Raw genomic sequence first — 25111 nt, 5'->3', positions numbered from 1 at the left:
GCTGGAGGCCAACAAAAGCTGATTTTGTGCACTGTGAAGTGACAGCTACCCCACCCCCACACCCGAGCTGCACCCCCCACCCTTCTCAGCCAATTGGCAGAGACGGTCTTATCCTCCTACCTTGGGCTCGATGAGTTTCCATCCGTTGGCCTTGAGCTGCTGAAGCTCTGCAAACTTCAAGCTGACGTCCTCGATGGACAGCTGCAGGAGGTCCCAGAATCCAGCCAGGTCTTGAAAGGTGGGCATGGGGAATGCATTAGGGTCCTTCCAAAGAGGGAGAAGACAAGGCTGGTTAGTTCCTTACATACCATGGGGTGCAGAGGACCCCAGGTCTTCCATCACTTCCCTGCTCAAGCTGATGAGGAGGAGAGCTGGGCTGTCTGGGCCTTATTGGATTAAAAATGTGTCCCTTAGCAGGGCTGGGACAAAATGCTGCAGGGAAATAAGAACCAGGCTGGGCTTTCAGCCCAGAGGCCGAATCAGCTCCCGACGTGGGAGAAGGCTGGGAATTGTTATAACTGTTTAATTAAAAGGCTGGTGCAGCTGTTGCTTTCAGCCAGAGATGAAATAACCAAATCGCCAGAAGAAGGTGCCATTTATTCTCTACAGTACCTTGGTCCCAGCCTTAAGAGGGTCGGGGTGAGCCTCCAACCCTTCAGGTAGCACCTCCAAACGGAACCATCGCCAGCTGTGCAGAGTGCCATGCACCCGCTTCAGTCTCCAGGGGACCTGCTGCCGCCTCCGCCCAGTTGCCCGTCACGCAGAACACATCCCTGGGAAACCCATAAGGAAGGAGGAGGCGCTCACCATGTTCTGCTGGCAGAGTCGGAAAAACTGCTGCACTTTCTGGGACATCAGGAGCTGGGTGCTGCCCACGGCGCTCCGGATCTTCTCCAGAACTGGCAAGGCACACAGGAAAAACCAATGCGTGAGGAATTTGCTAACGACATGCGGGCTTGATTACCTCCCCCCGTGCCCTCCCAGCTCCAGAGATCACGAGCCCTGGAGAGTATTTCTTGCCACTAATGTGCAGGGCAACCACTGGCTCGGGTTCCAGAGGGGATATACCCCATATCCGTTACTCAGGGCTGCACAACTCCAGTCCCCGCCAAGCCCTACGTGAATCCTGGGTTGCCCTGCACCCCCCTTCCAGTCTCACAGCCCTGGCTGACTCACTCTCCTCCGGCAGGTCGTAGTCCTCAGCCTCCCGCTCCATCTGCTGGCACCAGCCTTCCATCTTCTCCACCTCAGCCTGCAATAGCTTAATGAACCACTCCCCGTCTCGGTGGCAGGGAGAGGCCCTGCCGGAGTCGGGGAGGCTGCGGGAGCCCCTTTCAATCCAGGAGTCCCGCCGGGGCACCTCCACAGTGTCATACTGCATCTGGTAATCCTCCCGGTAGGCCCACTGGCCCTGCGTGTGCACCGTCTTGAACACCGAGTACTGTCGGCTGGACGCGTCTGGCTCCGAGGAGTGCCGCTGGAAGGGCCGCCCGAACTGCAAGGCCTTGTCCTCTGTGGCTACCGACAGGCCCGTGAAGCCTTCCAGCTCCAGGTCGGCCTGCACGCCAGCCGTCACGCTGTTTGAGCGTTTGAACCGGGCCCGCCTCGGGACAGGGAGATAAAGGGGTTATGGGGACGGACTCCCGTTCCCACAGCAGGGGCAGCAACCGCATTGCAAAGCATTCAAACCACAACAGCGGGGCATCGGCACAGCTGCAGGAGCTCCAGGACTGGAATAACGGGGAGCTGTGGGTTGGGACTGAGGGGCAGCGGCAGAGCTGGGGGGCTGGAATAACGGGGAGCTGTGGGTCAGGATTGGAGGGCATCGGCACAGCTGCAGGAGCTCCAGGACTGGAATAACGGGGAGCTGTGGATTGGGACTGAGGGGCAGAGGCAGAGCTGGGGGGCTGGAATAACGGGGAGCTGTGGGTTGGGACTGAGGGGCAGCGGCAGAGCTGGGGGGCTGGAATAACGGGGAGCTGTGGGTTGGGACTGAGGGGCAGCGGCAGAGCTGGGGGGCTGGAATAACGGGGAGCTGTGGGTTGGGACTGAGGGGCAGCGGCAGAGCTGGGGGGCTGGAATAACGGGGAGCTGTGGGTCAGGATTGGAGGGCATCGGTAGAGCGGCAGGAGCTCCAGGACTGGAATAATGGTGGCGGGGAGGTTGTGAGGCGGAGGGATTGAGGGACAGCAGCAGGGGCTCCGGGGCTGGGATAACAGGGGGCTGCGGGTCAGGATCGAAGGGCATCAGCAGAGCTGTGTATGGGACCTGGAGCTGGAGTAGTGTGTGTGTGTGGTGGGGGGTCTAAGGAAACCCGCCCAGTTGGAGTGTAATCCCTAGTTCAGAGCTCACTGACTGTAAACCCCATGCACTGGGGCTGTGCTGCCCCTCCCCACCCTGCCCAGCCGGGACACCTCTCCCCTTGCAGGAGCAGAGCAAGGGGCCGGCCGGCTCCCGGGACAGGGAAGCTGCGCTGGGAGGCTCACAAGCTGTTGAGCTCTTGGCTGTCCGTGGGGACAGCCCGCTAACAGCCGCTTCCTCGTGTTCCCTCATTTCAATGCCTTCTCTCCTGCTTGCGCACGCTAGCCTGTTTCTATGGTAACAGGCCCTGGATGGATGCTGAAGGACGGGGACGGGAACACGCGCTCAGGCCCCTTGTTAAGCAAAGAGAAGGAACACTGTAGAGTTCCCCATAGATGCCTCGTCCTCAGTGACTCGGCTATGGGTGGGAAGGAGTGGGGGAGGCAGGGAGGGTGAACAAGCAGGTCCAGAATAGCCCAGCCTCTGAGGGGCTTGGGTCAGAGCTGGACAAGCCCCAGTGGGCCACGTGAAGGGCCCCTTTGATGGCCATCTCTAGGGGTTTCAGCCGGATTCCACTTGGCATCTCAGCTTCTTTGTCTGAACAGCTGAGTCATAGCCATGCCTCGTACCCAGCCTTGCTCAGCTGCAGGTCCAGGTACTGATGGTCTCAGACAGACCCTACAGAACCGTGCTTCCAGTTCTGGATCAGAACCAGGGGCCTCTATGAGGGGCAGATCCAAACCCCCAGAACCGAACCCCAGATCTGGATCAGAACCGAAACCCAGATCTGGATCAGAACCACGGGCAGATAGAAGCTGCTGATCTCCAGGCACGAACACATCCCATAGGGATCAATCCTAGAGTCACTGCTCACACCTGCAGCAAGAGGAAATCCAGACAGCCTCAAATCCCTCAATACCTGCCCAGTGCGTAGGTTAACACATGCTTTGTGACGGCTGGTGTTCTGGCATATCAATCAGGGCCCCAGGGTAACAAACGTGCTGATAAAACAGGAAGGGGCCATAACAGGGTACCAGAGCCTCTGGCCTCTTGGGTGCAGATCTGAATCTATTAGCAGTGAGCAAAAGTTGTGATGACTTGAGAGCCACCTGCTGACCTGTGTGACGCGAGTTTGCTGGGCCTCAATTCATTTTGCAGCGGACGAGTGCCCACAGTACAACCTTCCTGCTCATCACAATCAGCGGCTTCTTTGACAGCTGACCAACCACGCAGCTTAATGGTCCAGAGACTGACCTACCTACCCATCCCTAGGATGACATCAGGTCAGGGATGAGGCATGTTGCGCAGGGAAGCTTGCCCAGCTGCTGCCTGCATTGCCCATTGATTTATGAACTAGCGAGGAAACACAGCTGTACTTAGCAGTCAGCATCAGAAGCTGCCAAGCTCTTGGGATGCTCAGGAGAAGACGCGCACATTATGAATGTTTAGTTTGGGGGAGGCATTGTGTGAAAACAATCAAGCCGGCACGGCAGCTGCGCTAAGCCCTGCTCCTGGAGGGATGGAGCGATAAAAGCTGCATTTAACCAGCCGTACCTTTTGTCTTCTTCCACTTGCACCCCGATGGAGTGGAATTCCCTCTGGCTCCTGCTTTCTGTGTCGGAATCAGATATAGTCTCAACCTGCGGTGGTGATCAGAGGGAGAGCATGTCGGGGAAGAATCGCTGCACAGCCTCGGGCGCAAAAGACTCATGTTTTTTCATTTCCCCCAGCAGGTGCAGCGGCAGTGGGAAAGCCAGAGAAACAAAGGGCTGACGAAAGCCATGGCCAGGCAGCTCCAGGAGCATCCAGCACAGAGATGAAGGGCCATGGAGACTGGAGTCCCCTCTCGCCTTGTTGGTCAAGGATGAGGTATGGGCGCGGGGCCATGGCAGGAAGGACCCTTGGGCTGCCACTGCCTGTTGGCAAGACCATTTCATGCCAATATGATGCCGCTTGCAACAGGCCTTGGCAACGGCTGCAAAGCCAGGTCGTGGTGGTGAGACCTTGGTCTGGAGCAGCCCAAGATTCACTGCGGGTAAGAGAAGGGAGGGCTGAATGGGAGGCAAGTCACCATGCATTGGGACCCTGCACGGGGCCCCAGTGGCCAAGCCTACAAGTACCAGTGCTGGGGCCCCTAGGAAGCCCGGAGTCATAGCATTGGCAGCTGGATTCACATGGGCTTAGGCCCCGGTTCAACACTGGGAGGCTCTGGGAAGAGTGACACCTACCTGAACTCCGATGGATGGGCGCCATTTCCTCTGCCGTGCCAAGCTCCTCAGCTCTTCCCGGCCTGGGATGGCCTTGATGATGAGTGTGGACGGCTTGGGAGAGCCCCGGGGCTGGACGGGAGGCAGATCCAAGGAGATGGCTGTCACCTTGGAGTTCTCCAAGCTCTCTGTGGAGTTGCAGCGAGCCACGGCGTCTTTGGACCACGAGGGGCTCCGGGCGACCTCGCTGGGGAGGTAGCTCTCGTGGGTGGACTCAGTGCTGCTCTGCGCCGTGACTGAGATGAGGGGCTTGGCTTTGATTCCTGGAGGGAGGGGCGGTGGTGCTTTTCGGTAACTGAAGGCTGTTGTGGGAGAGACACACGATAAAAAGTCACATGAGAAAGAGACACGTTCTCATTTCCTAACGCGAACACCGGCCAGTCCCACCTCTTCCTCCTGCATCCCCATGGGGTGCCAGGCCTAGTGGTCAGATCCCTGGCTGCTGTGAAGCTGAGCGACCCTACTGAAGTCAGGCCCGTTTACACCAGCCAAGGAATTGGCCCTACACTGCTGCACCACCAAAGGTTGCACCACCCCACATGCCCTGCCGGTTAATTGTGAGCTTGTGGCAAAGGGGCATAAAAGCTTCATTTGCTTTTGGACCAGCTGCTTGGCCAATTCATCCACCAAACCCGAAGGGACCAGACGACCCTCAAATGAGAGGGAAGATCAGTGTGCTCTTGTGCGGCACAAGTCATGAGGCAGGCAGGCAGGCAGAAAAAGGGAGAGAGAAATGAGAGAAGGAGGAAAACAGAAAGACAGGAAGAGAGGAAGGGAAACCCGAAATAAATGCAGAGAGGAAGGTGGAGACCAGGCAGGAGGATTGATGGACAGACAGACAGATAGGGCTGTTGGCTGGCTGGAGCGATGCCCAGTCGGACACACTTAGCATCCCCCAGGGCCGGCCACACGAGCTGCCCCCTCAGTGAGGCCGATGTTTCCAGCCGGCCAGAGAACTGCCCTGGGGCTGGCAGCACCCACAGCCTCACGGCGGGTGAGCCCACGGGCAGCTGAGCCCGGCCCTTGGAGGGCATCCCAGAAAGCCGTTCAAGATGGCAGCAAAGTGCGGCAGTGGGAAGCTGGAGTGGTGAGACCACTGGGTGCCACCTATGGGAAGGGGGAGGTAGGTGGGCAGGTCCCTCTACGGGGAGGTGGGGGAAGTCCCTCTATGGGAAGGGGTTGGCAGGGGGGTCCCTATGTGGGAAGAGGCAGGAGTTGATGGGGGTCCTTCTGTGGGAAGGGGAGGGATTGGTGTGGGGGGTCCCAACGTGAGACGGGAGAGACGGGAGAGGGTATGAAGGGGGTCCTGCATGGGAAGGGGGAGGGGCTGGTGGGGGGTCTCTGTGGAAAGGGGGAGGGGCTGGCAGGAGGTGTGGGAAGGGGAGAGGCGCTCCGGGGGGGTCCCTCTGTGGGAAGGGGCTGGGGTGGGTGTGAGGACCCTCTGGGTCCCGGCAGGATTGCCCACCCCGCCCACCCCTGCACGAGTGAAGGGCCCCTGGGAGCAGCGCCATGTGGCAAGGGCTGGGACTCACAGGTGCTGGGCTTCAGGATGCTGCTGGTGATGGCTGGCCTGGGCGGGACGGACATGGAGAAGAGCGAGAGGCAGTCGTCGTCCTGCGAGCAGCCCGCCTGGATGGCTCGCAGGTAGCTGTGGCTCCGCATGCGGAAGCAGCCCGGCAGGTCCAGCGCCTCCACGGCCTGGGACTCCACCTCGCCAAAGACGGACTCGCAGACCGCCTCAAACTGGTGGTTCAGCTCCTCGTTGATCTGAGGGGAGAGTGGGGCAGATGAGGGGCCTGGGCAGCTCTGACAGGGTCCAGCGCCCCCCGCTCCATCCTCCATGGAGATACCAGAGGGGCTACAGGGAACGACTCGCCCTGGCCCCCGCTGGTGGCTCAAGGACTAGAGATGATACTGATATATCGGCCGGCACAGCAAGGGCCCTGCATCCACCCCTCCCTAGTCACCCAGGCCCTTCGACTCCAGCCAGCCAGTTCCCTCCCCCTGGCTGGATTCGACCCAGCAACCTAGAGAGGAAAGTCTGCCAGTCCCATTGCCAGGCTCCCGCCACCTGCCAGGGCCTCTCCCCTCTGCTGCAGCTCTTGAGCCCTGGTACCAGGCAGCTACTTCCTCTGGTGCACGAGAATCTGCCATGAGGGAAAGGCCCGACTGATCGTGCCGGGCTTTATTTCAGCGCAGGTGCTGCCTGGAGCCCAGCCGTGACCCACTGAGGGGGAGGCGACTCCCAGTCAGGGTTTCCATCCATTGCAGCATGTCCCTGGCGCACCTAGAAGGTCTCTCTCTACCTCTGCTCTTGACAGAGAGCAGACAGACATCACTGCCCAAAACCTGGTGCCGGGCCCAGGAGTTAGCACTGTGACAGCAGGGAGCCCTGGGGTTTGCTGGGGAAAAGCGGCACTGAGACAGTCATCCAAATTTAAACCCATTTTTGAGGGTAGGCGAAGTCTGTCCGGGCAGCACTGAGAGAAGCAGCACCGGGATTACGGGAGAGACAAGCTCTTCCCTAGATGTTACTAGCCAGGCCTGGCACAACCAAGAGGTTCAGAGAAGCTTCCAAACCTTTGGGGAAGCTTATCCAAACCAACTCCGAATTATCACAGCATTACACTCCAGTTACTCTTTGGTGCTGGATGGCTCAGGGAGACGGTAATAGGGGCCAGGGGAGCCTTGCGCTACTAGGTCGTTGGTTTGAATCCAGTTCAAGTCACGAGTGTCCTCCAAAATCATTAGCACCTGGTGCTTGTTTGATGCCTTCTATGAGATGTATCAGTGGGAGAGAAAACCTCGGCTGGCGAAAAATGTGGAGCTCAGCTTGGCAGAGAGGCTAACAGGTGAAAGGGCCCCGGAGGCTGATATCCCCTCACCTCTTCTGCAGGGACTCAAGATTGTAGTGCTTTGGAAGGGCAGCCTGGGGCAGCTTACCTGGCCACTGTCCGGGCTGCACTCTTCCTACAGACGCATCAGTTGGGTACCGGGCCCTGGGGCTAACATGCATGCAGAAGGAGGGGCAGATAAACAGCCTATGCTGGGAGCAGAGAGGAGGGGCCGAAAAGAGAGCCGCCTGAACACAGGGGCCTCTTGTGGCTAGTCAAGCCCCTGGGAAGACATGAAAGCACTTTGCATCGCCACCAGTGGGAGGGTCCCGGCCGGCCCAGGCAGGGCTGCGAAGGAAAGGCCGGTAGCATGCAGACAGCGCTCTGCATTACTGTATGAGCGGAGAAAGGACAGCGCTGGCCGGACAGGGAGGACACACAGGCAGCATGTCTGGGGGGGAGCAGAAGCCAAGCCATTGCGGGGAAGGGGCAGAGCCTCGCTGGTGCATGCAGGGAAGCCTGCCACCTCCCCAAGAATCAGCGTCCCCGTGCTGCAGATTAGCACATGCAATGCAGGGGTGGGGGGGACTAGCCCCCCGGAGTGGGGAGGTCAGGTCTCCATATGGCACAGAAGGGTCAGTGGAGAGCGGCCAGGCCTGTCCCGCCTCTCGGACACTGCTGCCACTTGGGAACCTTGAGTCCCATGCCCAGCTCCGGATGGCTCCACTCGGCTCCTCGCATGCAGAGCTCTCCTCAGCTCCAGCCACTCATTCAGAAAATCCAGCCCCATGGAGGGTGCTGAGTCCGCCCAAACACCAACCGCCCCCGCACTGAGCATATGAACTCCAGCAACTGAGGGCACAGGACAGTCAGGGCATGAGAGCCAGGCACAGCAACGGGCACGGCCCACCTTACCTGGCCGGTGGTGAAAGAGCGTCCGTAGCCCTGTCCCCGAGGGTGCATTCTGGGCGGGGTGCAGCAGCTGGGACAGTTACAGATATATGAATCAGAATAGTGCCTACTTGCAAACCTAATGAGAGACAGTGGGGGAAAAAGGATTCGGACCAAAAGCAACACGTTCAAGCGGAACATTTGGAAACAGCCCAGTGACTGGGCTCCTGTCCGCAGCTGCTGCTGCCCCCTGAACCTGGCAGATCATTGTCCCGCCCCCTACCCGCCCGCCATCCCAATGCGAGCGCCCCACCACCTCTACAATCTCCCCAGGAAGCCCCGGAGCAAGGAGGGGATTCCCGGAGCCCTCCACTTCTGGTTAGGCTGGGCTCACAGAACATCACCCACACCCACAGCACAGGAAGGTGTCGATAAGCAGGGCAGGAGGCAGACCCATGGTGGCAGTGTGGGGCTGGCAAAGAGGCAAGGCCACTGAGAGAGACAGAGCAGGTTAACCAGCAGGTGTGTCCTTACCTGGGCCACCAACACCTGAGAGCACTACAGCCTTCTCGACACAGGGACTGGTGTGATCCCCTAACACAGCACAATGTACACCAGCCTGGTGCACTCTGCAACAGTGAAAACTCCTACTGCAGGCCTGATTTACACCACTCTAGTGCAATGGTGCAAACCTCTAATTTAAACACAATTTGCACCAGTCCAGCATAATTGACACCTAATGTGGACATAATTGACACCAGTCCAGCATAATTGACACTAGTGCAAACTCTTAATACAAACACTGTTTTCACCAGTGCACAACGATTTACGCCAGTGCAAACCCCTAGTCTAAACACTGCAGCGTAATTTGCACTATTGCAGTTGACCCCAGTAACCCTCCTCTTTTCCCTGCCCCATTCCTGCAACAGAGATAAACTGCACCAATGTGAAATCCCCCTGTGCTGGTGCAAATGGTGTTTGCATCCCTGTTAGCCAGGGATTTTCAGCTGTGGCTAAAATCCCAGCATAGACAAGACCCAACCCTGAGAGAGTCAAACAGTTCAAACTTTCTCTGAACTCCAATACAGTTTATTTTACCTTTGGGGTTTCACTCACTGTCCTGGTTTCGCAGATCTGCATGCACAAAAATGCCCAGACACTTGTGCACCCAAGCCCCGATCCTGCAATCAGATCCCCTCATGTGCACCCTGCACCCACACAGAACCTTCCAGAACTCAGTCTGTGCCCACTGATCCAAGCACAGGATCGGGCCCTTATATGCAAATGCAGCTGCAGTAATTGCACATGCAAATGTCCACATAAGCTGGGTATCATCTGTACACACATTTAGCAGAGCCACCCAATCAAACCCACAGGCGTTTTGAACAAGCGTTTCTGAACATCTGGATCCTCTGAATATAGACTGAACATCTGCATTTCTTGTTTATGGCAAGAAACTGATCATTTCCCAGTGCAAAATCTACTCACTAGCACTCATGGAAGACAAAGAAAATTGAAAGATTTTAATTGCCTGGAAATTCTCCCCCACGCCCCGCTCTCCCAGACGGAAAGATCTACGGGTCAGGGACTTTCTCCTTTGATGCGTATGTGCAGCGCCTAGCACAATGGCGTGCAATCACGATCAGGGTCTTTGGGCACTACCTTAGTACACATAATAAAGAATAAATACAGCGGGCGAGTCGAATTTTTCAGTTTCATACTCAAATGTCCCAGCACTAACCTGAGCCTAGGATGTTGAAGTTGCCAATCTGCAGGGGGGTGGGATGCGTGGGAAGGTTGCTGAAATCCATGGTTCTATGGAGTTTCACTTTTTAAAAAATAAGCTGTGTATTTTAGCCTGGATTCCCTGCCAGAGAACCCTTCTCTCACTAAAGCCTAACTAAAGCAACACCCAAGTCCCTGCACCCACCGTCCCAACATCCTTCCCCGACCGTCCCTCCCCAACCCTGCATCCACCGCCCCAGCATCCTCTCCCCAAGCCCCACCTCCCTGCCCCCTGCCCCTCTCCAAGCCTGCATCCCCAAAGGAGGTTCATAGCAGGCCTGGCGCCTCAGGCCCTCTCTTACTTGGTCCTGGCCTGGTCTACACTGGAGGAGCGGCGGTAGCCATCTCGCCGGGACAAGCCCTTGGGAGACACCTTGGCGCTGGCCTCCGAGTCACCGCTGTCATCGTCCCCCATGGCCTTGATGTAGCTGCCGCTCCGCATCCGCCGGCAGGGGATCTCGCCGTCCTTCCCCACCGCTGGGTAGCTGCTCCACTCGTCCTGCGGCACCTGCAGCGAGGACAGCCCCATGGAGAGGGGTCAGGTCAGGGAGCCCAGGGCCGTGGAGCGTGCATGGGGGCAGAGACGACACGTAACGGCTGATAGTGGTGGGGGGGCACAATTTAAAGGTTCTGGTTGTGCGCAGTGGGGGTTCCTGGTAGAAATCTGGGGGGGGGGGTGACCCCATGTAACCCACCCACGCGTCGTCTCTCCGTGGTGGTGGAGCAGACTCAGACATCCACCCCATGGGGACACTGGGGAGACGTGACACTAGGACAGAGACGCTAGAGAGCCCGAAGGACCCACAGGGTCTGTCTGTGTCCAACAGCTTGATAAGAATCCTCTTTATAGCCATTACAGACAGGGCCTCTCTCCCCTGCTGGCTGCAGGGTCCACTCCCCATAAGCCACAGGGAGCACCACACTAGGGAGGGGCAAACCATCCTGTCCCCAAGAGGAACCATCCCTTTCCCCATTCCTCCCAGCAGCCCACAGCTCAGACCCGAGCCCCGAAGTCTAGGGCACCAGATCTGAACTCCAAAGCCCAGGGCTCCTGGCCTTGCAGGATTTGATTCAGCCTGTCTCTGCCCCAAACTGGGTCAGCAGAGTTTGGTTCACTCCCCTCCCCGCTTCCTCTGCTTTCCAGTGGGGCCGCGTTCCAGCAGGGACAAGATTGTGTGAAATGGGCTGTTCTCCTGCTGATGAACCACAAATTTCCTGCTCTGACGGCTGCTCCAGCCTGGCTTGGGCTCTGCTCAGGGGTTCCTGGAGCTGGCAGAAGCATCTGATCTTCTGGGCGCCCGTAAGCCTTCTGCGGCTCAGCCCCCACCACCCCGCCTTTCCCTTTGCAAAGGGAAAGTGGATTCGGCATCCCCATGTCTGCCAGGCTCGGGTTCCTTTCGCTGTCAGGTGCCACTCACAACGACAGGAGCTGACAACCCAGCACGGCACGGCTGGGGTGCTGTTTGGGCTCAGAACCTGCCCCAAACTCCCAAACAAAGGCCAGCTGGCCTGGACAAGCTCAGTGCCCTCAGAGAGAGAGCCTTGTTTCTCTCCTTACCCCGACAGCCTCCGTGCTCAGCGCCTCTCAGGCCCCTGGGTGTGGCCCACCCCAGTCTGTTCACCGCCCCCCCCCCCCATCTGCCAACCCCACCCCACCCTTGTCCCTTTGCACAGGCTCTCTGGACACAGGCTGCAGGGAGACCAGCTGGCAGGGGCCTCTCAACTAAGGAACTCCCCACGTGATGCTCAGAACTCCCACCTCACAGCGCCCCCAACAGGCGAGGCTGGGCCAAATCCCACCCATTGCCGGCGCAGCCCTGGCCAGTCTCTTTGCCAAGGCACCGTCACAATGGTGCCGGCACCCCGGCGTCCTTACCAGGTTCCGGTATGCCCCGGGCTATGAATCATAGAATATCAGGGTTGGAAGGGACCTCAGGAGGTCAACTAGTTCAACACCCTGCTCAAAGCAAGACCTAATCCCCCAGCTAAATCATCCCAGCCAGCGCTTTGTCAAGCCTGACCTTAAAAACCTCTAAGGAAGGAGATTCCACCACCTCCCTAGGGAACCCATTCCAGTGCTTCACCACCCTCCTATGAGCACAAGAGCAAAGCAGCTGGAAGGGAACCAGAGACCCGAACAGACAGAGGTGCCTCTCCGGCCACTCAGAGGGAACATGGGAATGAGAGCAGGTCCATTTACCGCATCTCTCGCTCTCCTGCCACATCCCCACTCAGGTAGCCAGGGCTAGGAAGGCGAGCGAGTGGGGAGGGGGCCAGGAGAACCTGGCCATCCCCTCCCGCAGCCTGGGTGAATGATCATTTTGTTGTCATTCACAGTTTCCTTCCCCTGGGAAAGAAGAAGAAGGGCTAATTAGCTTTTAATTGGTAAAGGGTGACCTATCGTGGAACCCAGGCAGCGGGGCTGGCTGCCGGCACTAATCCAGGCATTAAATGGTTAAACACCCATGGCCGCCACTTGGGAAGGGAGCTGGCAAAAGCCTGTGGGTCAGGGAGAGAGGGGTGTTTGCACCCTCCCAGCCAGAGGGGGTGGGAGCCTGGCGCCATCTTGTATTGCGCACACACCAAGGAACTGGAATCGGGGTTGGCACCGGGTTTGATCCAAAATCCAGGGGGGACGATGGGAGATGGGTGAGGCTGGGAGTGGTGCAAAACTTCTAGACTGGGCTGGCCTGGAGCCAGGTGCCATGATGACCAGAGCCCAACGATTGGAGCCGGGAGGGCTTTGGATAAATGGGGCTGGGTTTAGCCCATCTCTGCTTAGTTAATTCTTCGGTGGGTGTGTGACGAAGTGGGACTGTTCTTAATGTTTCCTCTGAATAGTGTGGGGGTGCCTCAGTTTCCCCCAGGCAGTTCTTAAGTATCTAGGGGGTGGAGTAAGGGTGTATGATCATTGCAGAGCCCTAGAGGGCATGTGTGTGCAGGAGTCTGGACACAGAGAATGGCCGACACCCTGTTTCCTGGCAACTGATGGCCTGGGCCCTTCCCCCCCTGCAAGGTGAGAGCTGAAGGGTTGGAGAACAAAGGAATCAGGTGACCACCTGGCCCGGGAAAGGAACAAAGCCCAGAGGAGGAGGGGCTGGAGGGAGTTTCAGTTTGGGGCTGGCTGGGACATGGAGTGAAGTGCAGACGTGGTTGTCTGGCTCACTACCCCCCAAAATGGACCCAGCTGAGGGGTCCCGTTCTCTGCACCTGCAAGCTCTGTGTTAGACCATGTTCCTGTCGTCTAATAAACCTTCTGTTTTACTGGCTGGCTGAGAGTCACGTCTGACTGCGAAGTTGGGGTGCAGGACCCTCTGGCTTCCCCAGGAGCCCCGCCTGAGCGGACTCGCTGTGGGAAGCGCACGGAGGGGCAGAGGATGCTGAATGCTCCGAGGTCAGACCCAGGAAGGTGGAAGCTGTGTGAGCTGTGTGTCCTGAAGACAGGCTGCTCACAGAAAGGCGACTACCCCAGAGTCCTGACTGGCTTCATGGGGAGCAGTTCCAGAGCATCGCCCAGGGACTCCGTGACAACTGGTGGCAGCGGTGGGATGTACTGCACCCCGTGGATGGCGCTTCCTGCAGTAAGTGACTGGGGAGCAGTAACACGAAGGGGGATTGCCGAGGACTAGGCCTGCTGAAGGCTCAGAGAGGAGCGGTTTCGGGGGGCGGTTAACCCCTGGGAGTGTGTGACCAGCGAGAAGGACTGTGCAGTAGCAGGGTTCCCCTGGGGATTGCAGCAAGCAGTCCAAGGGGCGGAGGAGTCTGCAGCTCGACCCTGGCAAAGAGGTGGTGACCTCGAGAAGGGCTGGCACACTAGGGGTTCTCCCTGGAAACCGTGGGGAGCTGAGAACACACGGGCCTGTGAGTCCACAACAACTTGGGAGGAGCGGAGTGATGGCCTGTCACCGTCTCCTTAAGAAGGACATTGTAACCCTGTGCAAAAAGAGAGGGTTGAGCGTTGGAAAGTGCACCAAAGCAGAGTTAATCGTGCAGCTGGAGGAGGATGACCGCTCTAAGGAACAGATTCCTGACCCCAACTGGGGCTATAGCAGGATCTGGGAGCAGCTGAAGCGGGAGCCAGGCATCGCCAAGACTCCTGTCCCCGACCAGACGAGGGTCTTCACGATCGGGTTCCCCATCGGGGGATCGAGACGGACGGGATTGGAGCTGAGTCTGAGAGAGCAAGAGGACTGTGAGAGACAGTGAGAGCCCGAGAAAGAGCTGCAGAAGCAGCAGCAGCATGAACTGGCGGTGGGGGAGCGGAGAGGCCTAGGGGACCTCCCCGGGGTGAGTGGGGATAGACCCCGGGGGGCCAGTTCCGCAGGGAACCTCGAGACTAAATTGCTGCCCCTGGTTAAGGGGGGGGGTTTGGATGCCCACCTCACTGCCTTTGAGCAGGCTGGCGATTTGAACCAAGGGGACCCTGCGGAAAAGCCCCGGTGTCTAGCTCCCTTGCTGGGTCCCAAGGCCTTAGACTCCGTCAGCCAGATGGTTGGGGATGTGGACAGGCTCCCACTCCTGACCCCAACCTATATGTCTGTGTGGAGTTTCCTGGGGCCAGGCCCCCCGGACCTCCAGTGGGAGCAGAAGGTGATGGTCAATGGGGAGACATTCTTGGGGTGGCCAAAGGGCATGGGCTGCATAAACCTTCCCACATGCGGCCTGCAAGTGCTATCGACCACCCCTGACCTAAGGGAGGGCGTGAAACTGGAAGGGCCTGGTGTAACTCCTACCAAGGAATGGGAGAGATGCTGGGGCATCCATGGGAATGTTGGTGGCTTCGAACTTCCCCAGGTCACCGGCTAAAGTGACCCCGCTCAGTTCGATCTCGAAGGGGGGAGAGATGTGACGAAGTGGGACTGTTCTTAATGTTTCCTCTGAATAGTGTGGGGGTGCCTCAGTTTCCCCCAGGCAGTTCTTAAGTATCTAGGGGGTGGAGTAAGGGTGTATGATCATTGCAGAGCCCTAGAGGGCATGTGTGTGCAGGAGTCTGGACACAGAGAATGGCCGACACCCTGTTTCCTGGCAACTGATGGCCTGGGCCCTTCCCCCCCTGCAAGGTGAGAGCTGAAGGGTTGGAGAACAAAGGAATCAGGTGACCACCTGGCCCGGGAAAGGAACAAAGCCCAGAGGAGGAGGGGCTGGAGGGAGTTTCAGTTTGGGGCTGGCTGGGACATGGAGTGAAGTGCAGACGTGGTTGTCTGGCTCACTACCCCCCAAAATGGACCCAGCTGAGGGGTCCCGTTCTCTGCACCTGCAAGCTCTGTGTTAGACCATGTTCCTGTCGTCTAATAAACCTTCTGTTTTACTGGCTGGCTGAGAGTCACGTCTGACTGCGAAGTTGGGGTGCAGGACCCTCTGGCTTCCCCAGGAGCCCCGCCTGAGCGGACTCGCTGTGGGAAGCGCACGGAGGGGCAGAGGATGCTGAATGCTCCGAGGTCAGACCCAGGAAGGTGGAAGCTGTGTGAGCTGTGTGTCCTGAAGACAGGCTGCTCACAGAAAGGCGACTACCCCAGAGTCCTGACTGGCTTCATGGGGAGCAGTTCCAGAGCATCGCCCAGGGACTCCGTGACAGGGTGGGTGAGACTGTGCATAGGCAAGTGAGTGTGAGTGCACCCGAGTGTGTGTACCTGAGTGTGTATGTACCTAAGCATGCATGTTTGTGTGTGTTTGCGTGCAAGTGTACCTGAGCACGAATGTAGGTGTATCTGAGTGCGCATGTATCTGAGCGTAAGTGTATCTGCATGTGAGTGTGTGTGTACTTGAATGTGTGTGTACCTGAGCACGAATGTAGGTGTATCTGAGCATGCATGTATCTGAGCGTGAGTGTATCTGTGTGCAAGTGTGGAGCAGTTTGGGATGTCCCATTGCACAGGAGCAGTTTCATTGTGGGGCTGTTTCCGGCGCTGGAGATTTCTTTGGGCTGGGCCAGTCTGGGTTCTGGAGATATGTGGGAATATGGACGTTTTGGGGGGGAGGCGTGTCAATGCATCCATGGAGACCTTCTGGCAGGAGACAAGCAGAGGGCGGCTCTGGGGCTGTCCTGGGGTGACTGGCCCTACTGTTGGCTTTGTTTGTTTCCAAGAAGCACAATTCTGCCTCATGCTGCTGGGGCTTCTTAGCCGAAACCTCAGAGCCTCCAGTGCTCCTGGGGCGGGGGCTTCTTCTGCAGAGCAGAGCAGTCCAGGAGAGGGCTGCTCCGGTCAGAGCTGTAGGGACAGGTGCCCAGACAGTGTTCGGGAAGCAGACAGCCCAAGTTGAGACAGGCCGCAATCAATTGCTCAAGGCTGGGCCAGGGAAGAGCTGATGAGCCAATGTTGGAGAATCCTTTCGTTCCTCTCGGTCCAGCCGACGAGTGAGCTGCAGGTCGTGCAGATGGGCCGGAGACGGGGAGTGACAGCTGAGCTAACCAGCATGGAAACCGGCCAGCAGCCCTGCATAGGCTCCAGCGCCGGCCATGCGACTCCCCGTTCCTGGGGGCTGCGGCAGAGCCAGGGGAATCCCTGGCCAGAGCGGCTCAGCCCAACGAGATCGAACCCGAGGCAGGGCCAAGGAAGCGCCTGGGAATTTCGTTTTCCCACAGTCCTCTCTGCTGCCTCCCCTGCCTGGAACCCAGCTGGCCACCACCACGGGAAGAGGGGGCAGCTCCAGCCGCCAGAAGCCTTCGATACTGGTTATGACAGAGCCATGCCCCAACAGGAAGGCGGGAACTTTCGTGCCCGGCATGCCCGGACCACCCCGGTCACATGCGTACCCGCGAGCAAAACACACCGTCAACGAACCCGAGCTGAGCACAACCTCGGAGGCTGCTATAGCACCCCTCATCCCCAAGACTGCCAGGCGCTGCTGAAATGCAGCCACTGGGGCTGGGGCCTGGAAGAGTGAGACCCACTGCCCCATTGCATCGTGGGAGAGCAGCTCTGCACCCTCCTACACCAGCCTGAAACTGGAGTGGCCCCACTGAAGCCCAGTGGAGACGCCCCGGATTTACAGCAGCACGAGAGCCGAACGTGGCCCTTCCCGGCCCCACAGATAAGCCAGGGCGTCCGTTTCCCACACCGCAGCATGGAGTGGTGCGCACAGGCTAACTCACGGGTGTAAATCCAGTGTAGCTCAGCTAAAGCCAGTGGAGTTGCTATGGATTTACACCAGCATAACTGAGGGCAAGATTTGGCCCGAAGTATCTCCTGTCCCTTGGAATGACACCAGGGTGGGGCAAGCCTGCTGGGATTCCCCAGAGCGCTGGGCAGGCTCCTGACCGGCTTCCTTTCAGACTCAGAACAGCAGAAAGGGACCAGCACGGGGACAGGGTCTGGCCCCAGAGATCTCACACGCACAGGTGCCAACGTGCACAGGCCCACTCCCACCCTCTCCCCCCTCCCCATCCCCTTGGCAGCGTGGGCCAGGCGCCTCTACCATGGAGAGGCTGGAGCTGGGCCCACGGCAGGAGGGGAGGCCCGGCGCTGATGGGCTGGTTAGGAAGGCAGATCATTTACATTTTTCCAATCTGTGCTAAGTGGTGCAGAACAAACAGCAGCGTTGCTCAGCTAAGAGCCGGGAAGCCAGGCCCCGCGAGGGGTGCGGGACACGCACACCCACAGGCCTGATTTTTCAATCACAGCTCCTCAGGCCGCAGCAGGTGAAGACTCCTGGATCTGGCCCAGGAGCCATGTGTGAGCTGAGGGCAGAGCCTCAGTTTCCCCTTCAGACTGGGAGGCCTCAGACCAGGGCGACTTCTGCTCTGCCTCTGGGACGGCAACACTGGCTGTCCAACAGGCACATGTGGGCAGGGCAGGAGAGGGCGGAGGGGGTGCGGTGGCAGGGCTGGAGCTGGGGAACGCAGGCCCTGGGGGTTGCACTTTGGGAGCCAGGGAGCTCTGTGAGGGCCTGTGAGGTGCACGCTACAGTGCAGGCCTGGGGAGGACTCCTGATGGGCTGCACTGGGACTCCAAGGCTGGAGGTAGCCCAGGGCCTGGACGGAGCTGTAAGCCCTGGCCAGGTCATGTCACCACCTGCAGGCCTGGTGGGGTGCACGGGTGAGGTGGGTGCTTTGGGATTCGGAGAGCCCCTGCCCTGTTAAGCTGCACGCCTGCAGCATGCCACTGGGGCCTGGGAGCAGAGCCAGCTCACTCCCCATGTGCTCTCTGCACACGGGATGGGACAGGAGCCATGGCCTCAGAGTAGCCTGGCCATCTGACAGTGAGCGATTGATAAAGCCAGGGAGAGCACGGGCCGGCGCTAGGCAAGTTTCCCTTCAGCTCTGCCGCAGCATCTCAATCCTGACCCACAGCCCGTCTCCCACCCAGCTCTGCCGATGCCCCTCAATCCTTATCCGCCACCTCCTCTCTATCCCGGTCCTTGGCACAGCTGGACAATGAAAGATGTGGGGTGGGGTCCTGGCGCTGGAGTGGCAGGACACGCGGCAGGCCAGGATTGAGGGTCAAGGCTGCCTGCAGGAAGGCAACACTCAATCCCTGCCCATGGCATGCCAGGCTCCTAGTCAGCTCCATCTGCCGCCTGCCCAACCCACCCAGAAACATAAGCATGGTGAGGAAGAAAACAGAGACTGAGCCCACCTGCAGTGGAAGGGAGGGGGTCTGCCTGCCCTGCCAGCTCCCCGTGGATCACGGCATGGGAAAACCACGCAGCGAAATCCAGCCTACTCCATGGAAAACCCTGACTGGCAAATCCCCTCCATGCCCAGCCACTCCGAGACCCTGGGGAGGAAGCGGTTACCAGTGTAAATGCTCCCACGGGCCGGCTGCCTCCTTCGTGGTCCTGCAGCTACAGCAGTAAGGTTTCAATGGTAGAGATGACTCCATCTCCACTCCACTCTGCGCTCTCCCTGCTATTTCTCAGCTGCCAGGCAGCACGGGGTCCTAGTCACCCACAGAACAGGGTCACTGGAGAGAGGCCACAAACCTCCCTTCGCTCAGCTGCCCTCAGATGGGAGCAACGTTCAGTTCCTGAGTGGATGGTTTTCAGTGGCTCTGATTATTCCTGGCATTACCAGGAGCAGCAGTTGTCAAACTATGGGGCAGGCCTCCCCAGGGGGGGCAGGTGAACGTGTCAAGGGAGGCCCAAGCCGTGTGCTTTTTTTGAAGAGCTCCGGGTGGCTGGGGCTCGTGCAGAAGGGCTGTGCACACCCAGGAAGCGGGGATTAAGGGGACAGCTGGAACCCCACCGCTCCAGGGCTGACAGCCGGAGCCCCGCCACCCAGGCTCGGGCTCTCCTTCAGCCTCCCCCAATCCCTCACCCGGATGCGGCAGGGCTCCAGCCGTCAGCCCCAGGGGGGCAGCTGTGACACAGAAGTAAGGGTGGCAATGGGGCACTAAGTCAGCTGTGAAACGTGATATTGACAAATGTCACTTTTCACATTGCCACCCTTACTTCTGCGCAGCTGCTGGTAGGGTGCTGCCTTCAGAGCTGGTTGCCCTGGCCAGCAGCCGCTGCTCTCCGCTCTGCCCTCAGAGCTGGGTGGCGATATATGGACTTATAGGTGGGGGCCTAAACGACTACAGACAAAAAGAAGAGGAGCCTGATCGAATAAGTTTGAGAACCACTGTCATAGAACCCAAGGGAGATCGGAGCTCCGTTGTGCTAGGCGCTGTACATACACGTGGTAAACACCTATTTCTAAATAAAGAAACCCAGGGCCTGATTCTGCACAGAGTCATCCCGGTCTCATGCCAGGCAACGCCACTGAGTCCCACATAGGCCTGCAGGGAACCAGATCGGGAGCCTCTTCAGAACCTGTGTACCTGCAAAGCAGGTTAGATGGGTCATGGTTCCAACAGCAGCAGGGTTTCAATGGTCCATGTGGGCCCAATCCCCCCCTTGCCCCGGTGCCACTCCATTGTAGTTACTTCAGATTTACACCAGTAGGAGAACAGAATCTGTCCCCAGTTTGGGCACTCTCTAGTCAGGGGCTGCAGGACATTAGCAGGGAGAGGTGGGGAGTCAGGTGGAAATCTTGAGCTGCTGCTCCCTATGCCTTAGATGTATGGGTCCCTTTGAGCGCGAGCACATGCTCCAGGGCTCTCAGAAGAAGCATGGCTTTGTGGCCAAGGCACCAAACTGGGAAGCAGGTGATTGGGACGCCACAAGCTTTGTGCATGCCCTTGGGTGAGTCTCTCTGCACCCCTATTCCATAGGGAGAGAATGGTGACCCTCCCCTCCCCCAAAGGGGCCCATGAATGTGGGTGAGGTGCTGGGCCCTATACGGAGACAGAGAGATCCAGCAAAGGACGCTGTGAAGAAGGATTAAGATGCATTTTCACAAACCACCTCTCTCCTGGCCACCCCCGTTGCTCTGTTTTCTCCTCGTTAGAGCTGGGAGCTCATTGATTGGGCCTTTGGAGCTTTGTCTCCCTCGGAGAGCCAAGGACCACGGCTTCTTCTCATTGTTTGTTAGGTTGTGATTAGCAGGAGCACCGGGACTGGGATGTGCAGAGCTGGGGGCCTCGGCGCCGCGGAAGCCGGCTGCACCAACTGGCATAATCCTGTCCCCTTTTTAAATAAAAGCCTTTTGCTTTGTGCCTTTGGAGGACAAGGCTATTACAGCCCGACTCTCCTCTAATCACAAACATCAAGGTGCTGGACCGCCAGGCACTGGGGGAACACTGGGGAGAGCAAAGCCAACGGGGAACAAAGCTGCAGGAAAGAGCCACTTCAGCCTCGCGCTGGTCCAGAGAAGAGTAACATGTAGCTTCCAGCTGGGCTCGCTCTCGGCTGAGTCCTCGTGCCTGACAATGGCCCCCTCTGAGGGTGCATCCACACTGCATTGTGAACCTGGGTCTGTGGGGCCGGCCTCGGGACTCGGCGCGTCCACACTGCATTGTGAACCTGGGTCTGTGGGTCCCAGCCTGGGAACTCGGAGCATCCACACTGCATTGTGAACCTGGGTCTGTGGGGCCCGGCCTGGGGACTCGGAGCGTCCACATTGCATTGTGAACCTGGTTTTACAATTGCAGGACCTGGGTCTCAGACCTGCTGACGTGTCCATACTGCACTGCCCAGACCTTCTGACTCGGCTGTGGCTTGAGCTGCATCCATACTGCAAAACGACAGTTGGACCAAGTCTCAGCGGGCCTCAGACTCGGACTCACCCCCTAGCAGGATCCAAGGACCCAGGTCCCGAGTGCTGGCTAACCCAGGTCAGACTGATTTGTGTGTGGACGGAAGGGGGGCTGTGGCTCAAACCCGAGTCAGAGCCCGGGCTCACTGTGCAGGATAGACATACCCTCAAGGGCCTACAAAGCTCACTGCTTGCCCTTTCCCAGCCACAGGGGAGCTGCTATCAAAGAGCCAGTCCTGTTCCCAGAAGCACAGCGACCCCCAGCACCACCCCTCCCATGAGTTAACCCATGGGTGGATGGTGCCGGCTAGAGTCCCGGCTGAAGCAGGAGAGCAGGCTGGGTGATTCCCAGCACCCAGCCAGCGACTGATAGCGCTGCTCCGAGCCCCTGCTGCAGGGAAGACTCAGGCAGATGCAGAAAGAGTTGCTGGGGGTTCAGCAAGAGGAGGGGCTTCCCTCTGTCGCTGCACGGAGCCAGCTCCCCAGCGTGGCACTAGGGGGCGCTATGCCATCAGCCTTCACGCCATCAGCAGGTCTTGGGAAACCCAGGGCTTCAACTTCTGTCCTCAGTATTTAACTCCCATCCCCAAGGGCATCGTCTGGTGATGTCCTCAAGTCCCCTTCTCTATGCCCCCCTCCTACAATCGACTAGGGGAGGGGACGTAATGCTGAGCATCTCCTCCCCCTAGCAGGGGCTGAAAAGTGCACACCCAGATCCTGCTCTGGGGAGGTCCACGGGAGCGTAAGGCCATGTGCAGGAACTGAACCTGTAATCCTCCCAGGGCTTTACCAGACCAGCCATCTCAACTTTTTAAACACATGGCACGAGGCGTGGCCCTGTCACCAAGCTGCCACTAGTAACTCCTTGTAGCCGCTGAAAGGTCCCAAACGCCGAGTTGCCAGCCCATCACCCTGGTCTTGGGGCTCCCATAGCACAGAGCAGAGCAAGCAGCTCCACCCTGCCCCTCTGTGCCTTGCCGCTGAGCAGCTCTCAGGAACTGGGGCGGGCTGGGGGATCACTCAGAGGAGCATGAGGCAGAAGCACTGAAGAGCGGAGCTTCCGTAAGGGAGCTGGGACAGGACCCTATGCACATTTGTAACACACTGGACCCGATTCTGCCACCATGGAGAGGGAAACAGGGGGCAGGCTAGGAGGAGCAGGAAGCTGGGAACCAAGCCAGGTCCTGGATCCCATCCCACTCAACCCAAACCCAGAGGAGAGGAGCTCAGTCCCAGGGGATGGTAGACAGCCATGGAGCTACATGCCCAGCTCTCACCACCCGTCACACACGCGGGGTAAGGGCTAGCCCTGGCTCATCACCAAGCTATCTATGCCCCCGCCCCCCTCCCGTAGAGCTATATCTAGCTAGACATGCAGACCGACTGCCCTTCTGTGGGCAGACACATGCCTATCCACATGCTGTATCTGCCCTTGCTCTGCCCTGGTTCTAGACTCACATTTAAAGGAAGCCGGGGGGGGTGACTCTCTGAACCAGCCATAGGAAAGGCATCCTTTGAAAGCAGCACGACCTGATCCGGACCTCCCGCTCCAGCTGCCAGAGCCGGAGGGAGAGGTGGTTTGGCAGAGATAAGCTCTCGGGAAGACATATTAGGAGGAGGGGAGCTTTCTTTGGAAAGGCGAGCGCTCATTAAAAGCAGCCAACGCCGGCCAGCTGTCAGGGTGCGTGGGTGAAGATGAGCGTTGATCCCACCACTAAGAAGAAGGGCAGAAAACCTCTGTGCCCTTCTCAGCCGGCTCATTCAATCATCCCCTGTCCCCACCCTCTCTGCCTCCCACCTGGTCTCTGTGAGCCCCCCGGCACTAGGGGGCACTGTGCCGCTGGCCACTTGTGGTCACTGAGGGTCGGCCCCATCACCCTTTTTCCCCTAGTGCTGGGCCGTCCCGTGCAATCCCCTTTCACCTTCCTAAAATCTCCAGTGCTGGCGTTAGTGGGATGCCATATTCCTCGCTTCCTGCCCTACACTCCAACGGCAGCGAGATTGCTATGTGCTATCAGTATGGCAGTACTGCTTAGAGGGAGGGTGACCAGGTGTCTGGTTTTGGACCGGAACACCCAGTCGAAAAGGGACCCTGGCGACGCCGGTCAGCACCGCCAATTGGGCTGTTAAAAGTCCAGTCAGCGGTGCTGCAGCACTAAGGCAGGCTAGTCCCCACCTGTCCCGGCACCGCACTGCGCTCCGGAAGCGGCCAGCGGGTCTGGCTCCTAGGCGGGGGAGCCATGGGGCTCCGTGCGCTGTCCCACCCCGAGCATCAGCTCCGCACTCCCATTGGCTGGGAACCGGCCAATGGGAGCTGGGGGGGCGATGCCTGCAGGCAAGAGCAGCGCATGGAGCCTCCTGCCCCCCACACCCCTGCCTAGGACCCGGACCTGCTGGCTGCTTCCAGGGCATATGCAGCGCAGTGCCAGGACAGGCAGGCAGGCAGCCTGCCTTAGCCCCCCCCACTGTGCCGCTGACCAGGAGTAGCTCGAGGTAAGCCCACACCCCAAGCCTGAGCCCCAACCCCCTGCCCCAGCTCTGAGCCCCCACAAACCCAGAGCACCCTCCTGCACCCCATATCCCTCATCCCCAGCCCCACCCCAGAGTCCGCACCCCCAGCCGGAGCCCCCTCCCGCATCCTGAACCCCTCATTTCTGGACCCACACCAGAGCCTGAACCCCCAGTTAGAGCCCTTACTCCCTCCCACACCCCAACCCCCTACCCCAGCCCTGTGAAAGTGAGTGAGGGTGGGGGAGAGCGAGCCACCAACGGAGGGGGAATGTACTGAGCATGGGGCGGGGCCTCAGGGAAGGGGCGGGGTAGGGTGTTCAATTTTGTACTTAGAGGCTGCAACCAAGCTCAGGGCCCCAGCGTGCCAGGTGCTGTACAGACCCATAGAGAGAGATAGTCCCTGCCCTACAATCTGAATAGACCAGGGGTGGGAAAGTGGAGGCAGTATCACCCCCCTTTCACACCAGGGGAACTGAGGCACAGAGAGGCTAAGCGACATGACCACGGTCACACTGGATGCCTAGGGCAGAGGAGGGAGTTGAACTCCCATTTTCTGACCCCAGCTCAAGCCCTGAAGCACAAGCCCACCCCCCACCTCCCCCAGCCACCTGCTACCCCGAGAACTGTAGCTGCAGGGACAGCCCGGGAGGGAGCCGGGGACACGGACGCCAGACTGGCAAGAGGCTGGGAATCTGCTAAGTGCTCTGGAGCTCACCACAGGCCCAGTCCAGATCAATAAATAATAATAATTCAGCAGGGGAGCGGGGGACAGAAGCGAGCTGCGCTTGCGGTTAGCAGGAGAGGCAGGCAAGACACCCCTGGAAGTGTGATAAGCCACGGGAGCGGTGGTGGCACATGCCTGCTTGGCAGTGACCTTCCCAAAGTCAGACCCATTTCACCGGGGAACGGCGCTGGACAAACGCGTGCTTTGCAGGGGAAGCAGTGAAGCCTGGTCTTCAGACCAGGAGAACAGGAGTCAGGACTCCTGGGTTCTATTCCTGCCGCTGGCTCTCTGTAGGCCGTACTGTTGTAGCCGGGTTGGTCACAGATATGAGAGAGACAAGGTGGGTGAGGTAATGTCTTTCCTTGGACCAGCTTCTGTGGGTGAGAGAGAGAAGCTTTTGAGCTACACACAGCTCTTCCTCAGATCTCTCTGAGTGACCTTGGAAAAGTCCCTTTTCCGCTCTGTGCCTCAGTTTCCCAGGGTCCAGCACCACCTACCAAAGCATACCAGGTGTGAGGATTCGCATGGTGCCCTGGCATCCTGGGATGAAACAATGCCAGGATTTGCACATGGTATCACCTTGCAGTGCCCTCACACTAATCTCATCACCCCATGATACCTGGAGGGACCCAGTCATCTCAGGCCCCTTAAATACCCTACGGTCTAGAACAGGGAGATCCCCCCACTGAAACTGGGAGGAGCCAAGACTGATGACCCTAAG

At 58.8% G+C, this 25111-nt stretch overlaps 1 protein-coding gene across 3 annotated transcripts in view; it reads right to left on the bottom strand.

Moving 5' to 3' along the window:
• The window catches only part of DLGAP3 (DLG associated protein 3), a 145963-nt gene that overhangs the window by 8074 nt on the left and 112778 nt on the right, over window positions 1-25111 (bottom strand). For 2 of the 3 annotated variants that reach the window (XR_012665517.1, XR_012665518.1), the window contains exons 3-10: window positions 10381-10586; window positions 8318-8432; window positions 6101-6335; window positions 4530-4870; window positions 3856-3941; window positions 1177-1604; window positions 808-899; window positions 121-264 (exon numbers count right to left, since the gene is read on the bottom strand). Coding sequence is in view for 1 of the 3 variants with exons in the window: in XM_048825797.2 (XP_048681754.2) it covers window positions 121-264; window positions 808-899; window positions 1177-1604; window positions 3856-3941; window positions 4530-4870; window positions 6101-6335; window positions 8318-8384; window positions 10381-10586 (1599 nt within the window). In the remaining 2 variants the exon portion in view is untranslated. The remainder of the gene's footprint in view (window positions 1-120; window positions 265-807; window positions 900-1176; window positions 1605-3855; window positions 3942-4529; window positions 4871-6100; window positions 6336-8317; window positions 8433-10380; window positions 10587-25111) is intronic. The other variant, XM_048825797.2, reaches the window with a different exon arrangement.

This window comes from Caretta caretta, chromosome 19 (assembly GCF_965140235.1).
Source record: "Caretta caretta isolate rCarCar2 chromosome 19, rCarCar1.hap1, whole genome shotgun sequence".
In the NCBI taxonomy this organism is placed as follows: Eukaryota; Metazoa; Chordata; order Testudines; family Cheloniidae; genus Caretta; species Caretta caretta.
Note: the sequence above shows the minus strand (reverse complement) of the source record. Positions and strands in the feature narration are given on the sequence as shown.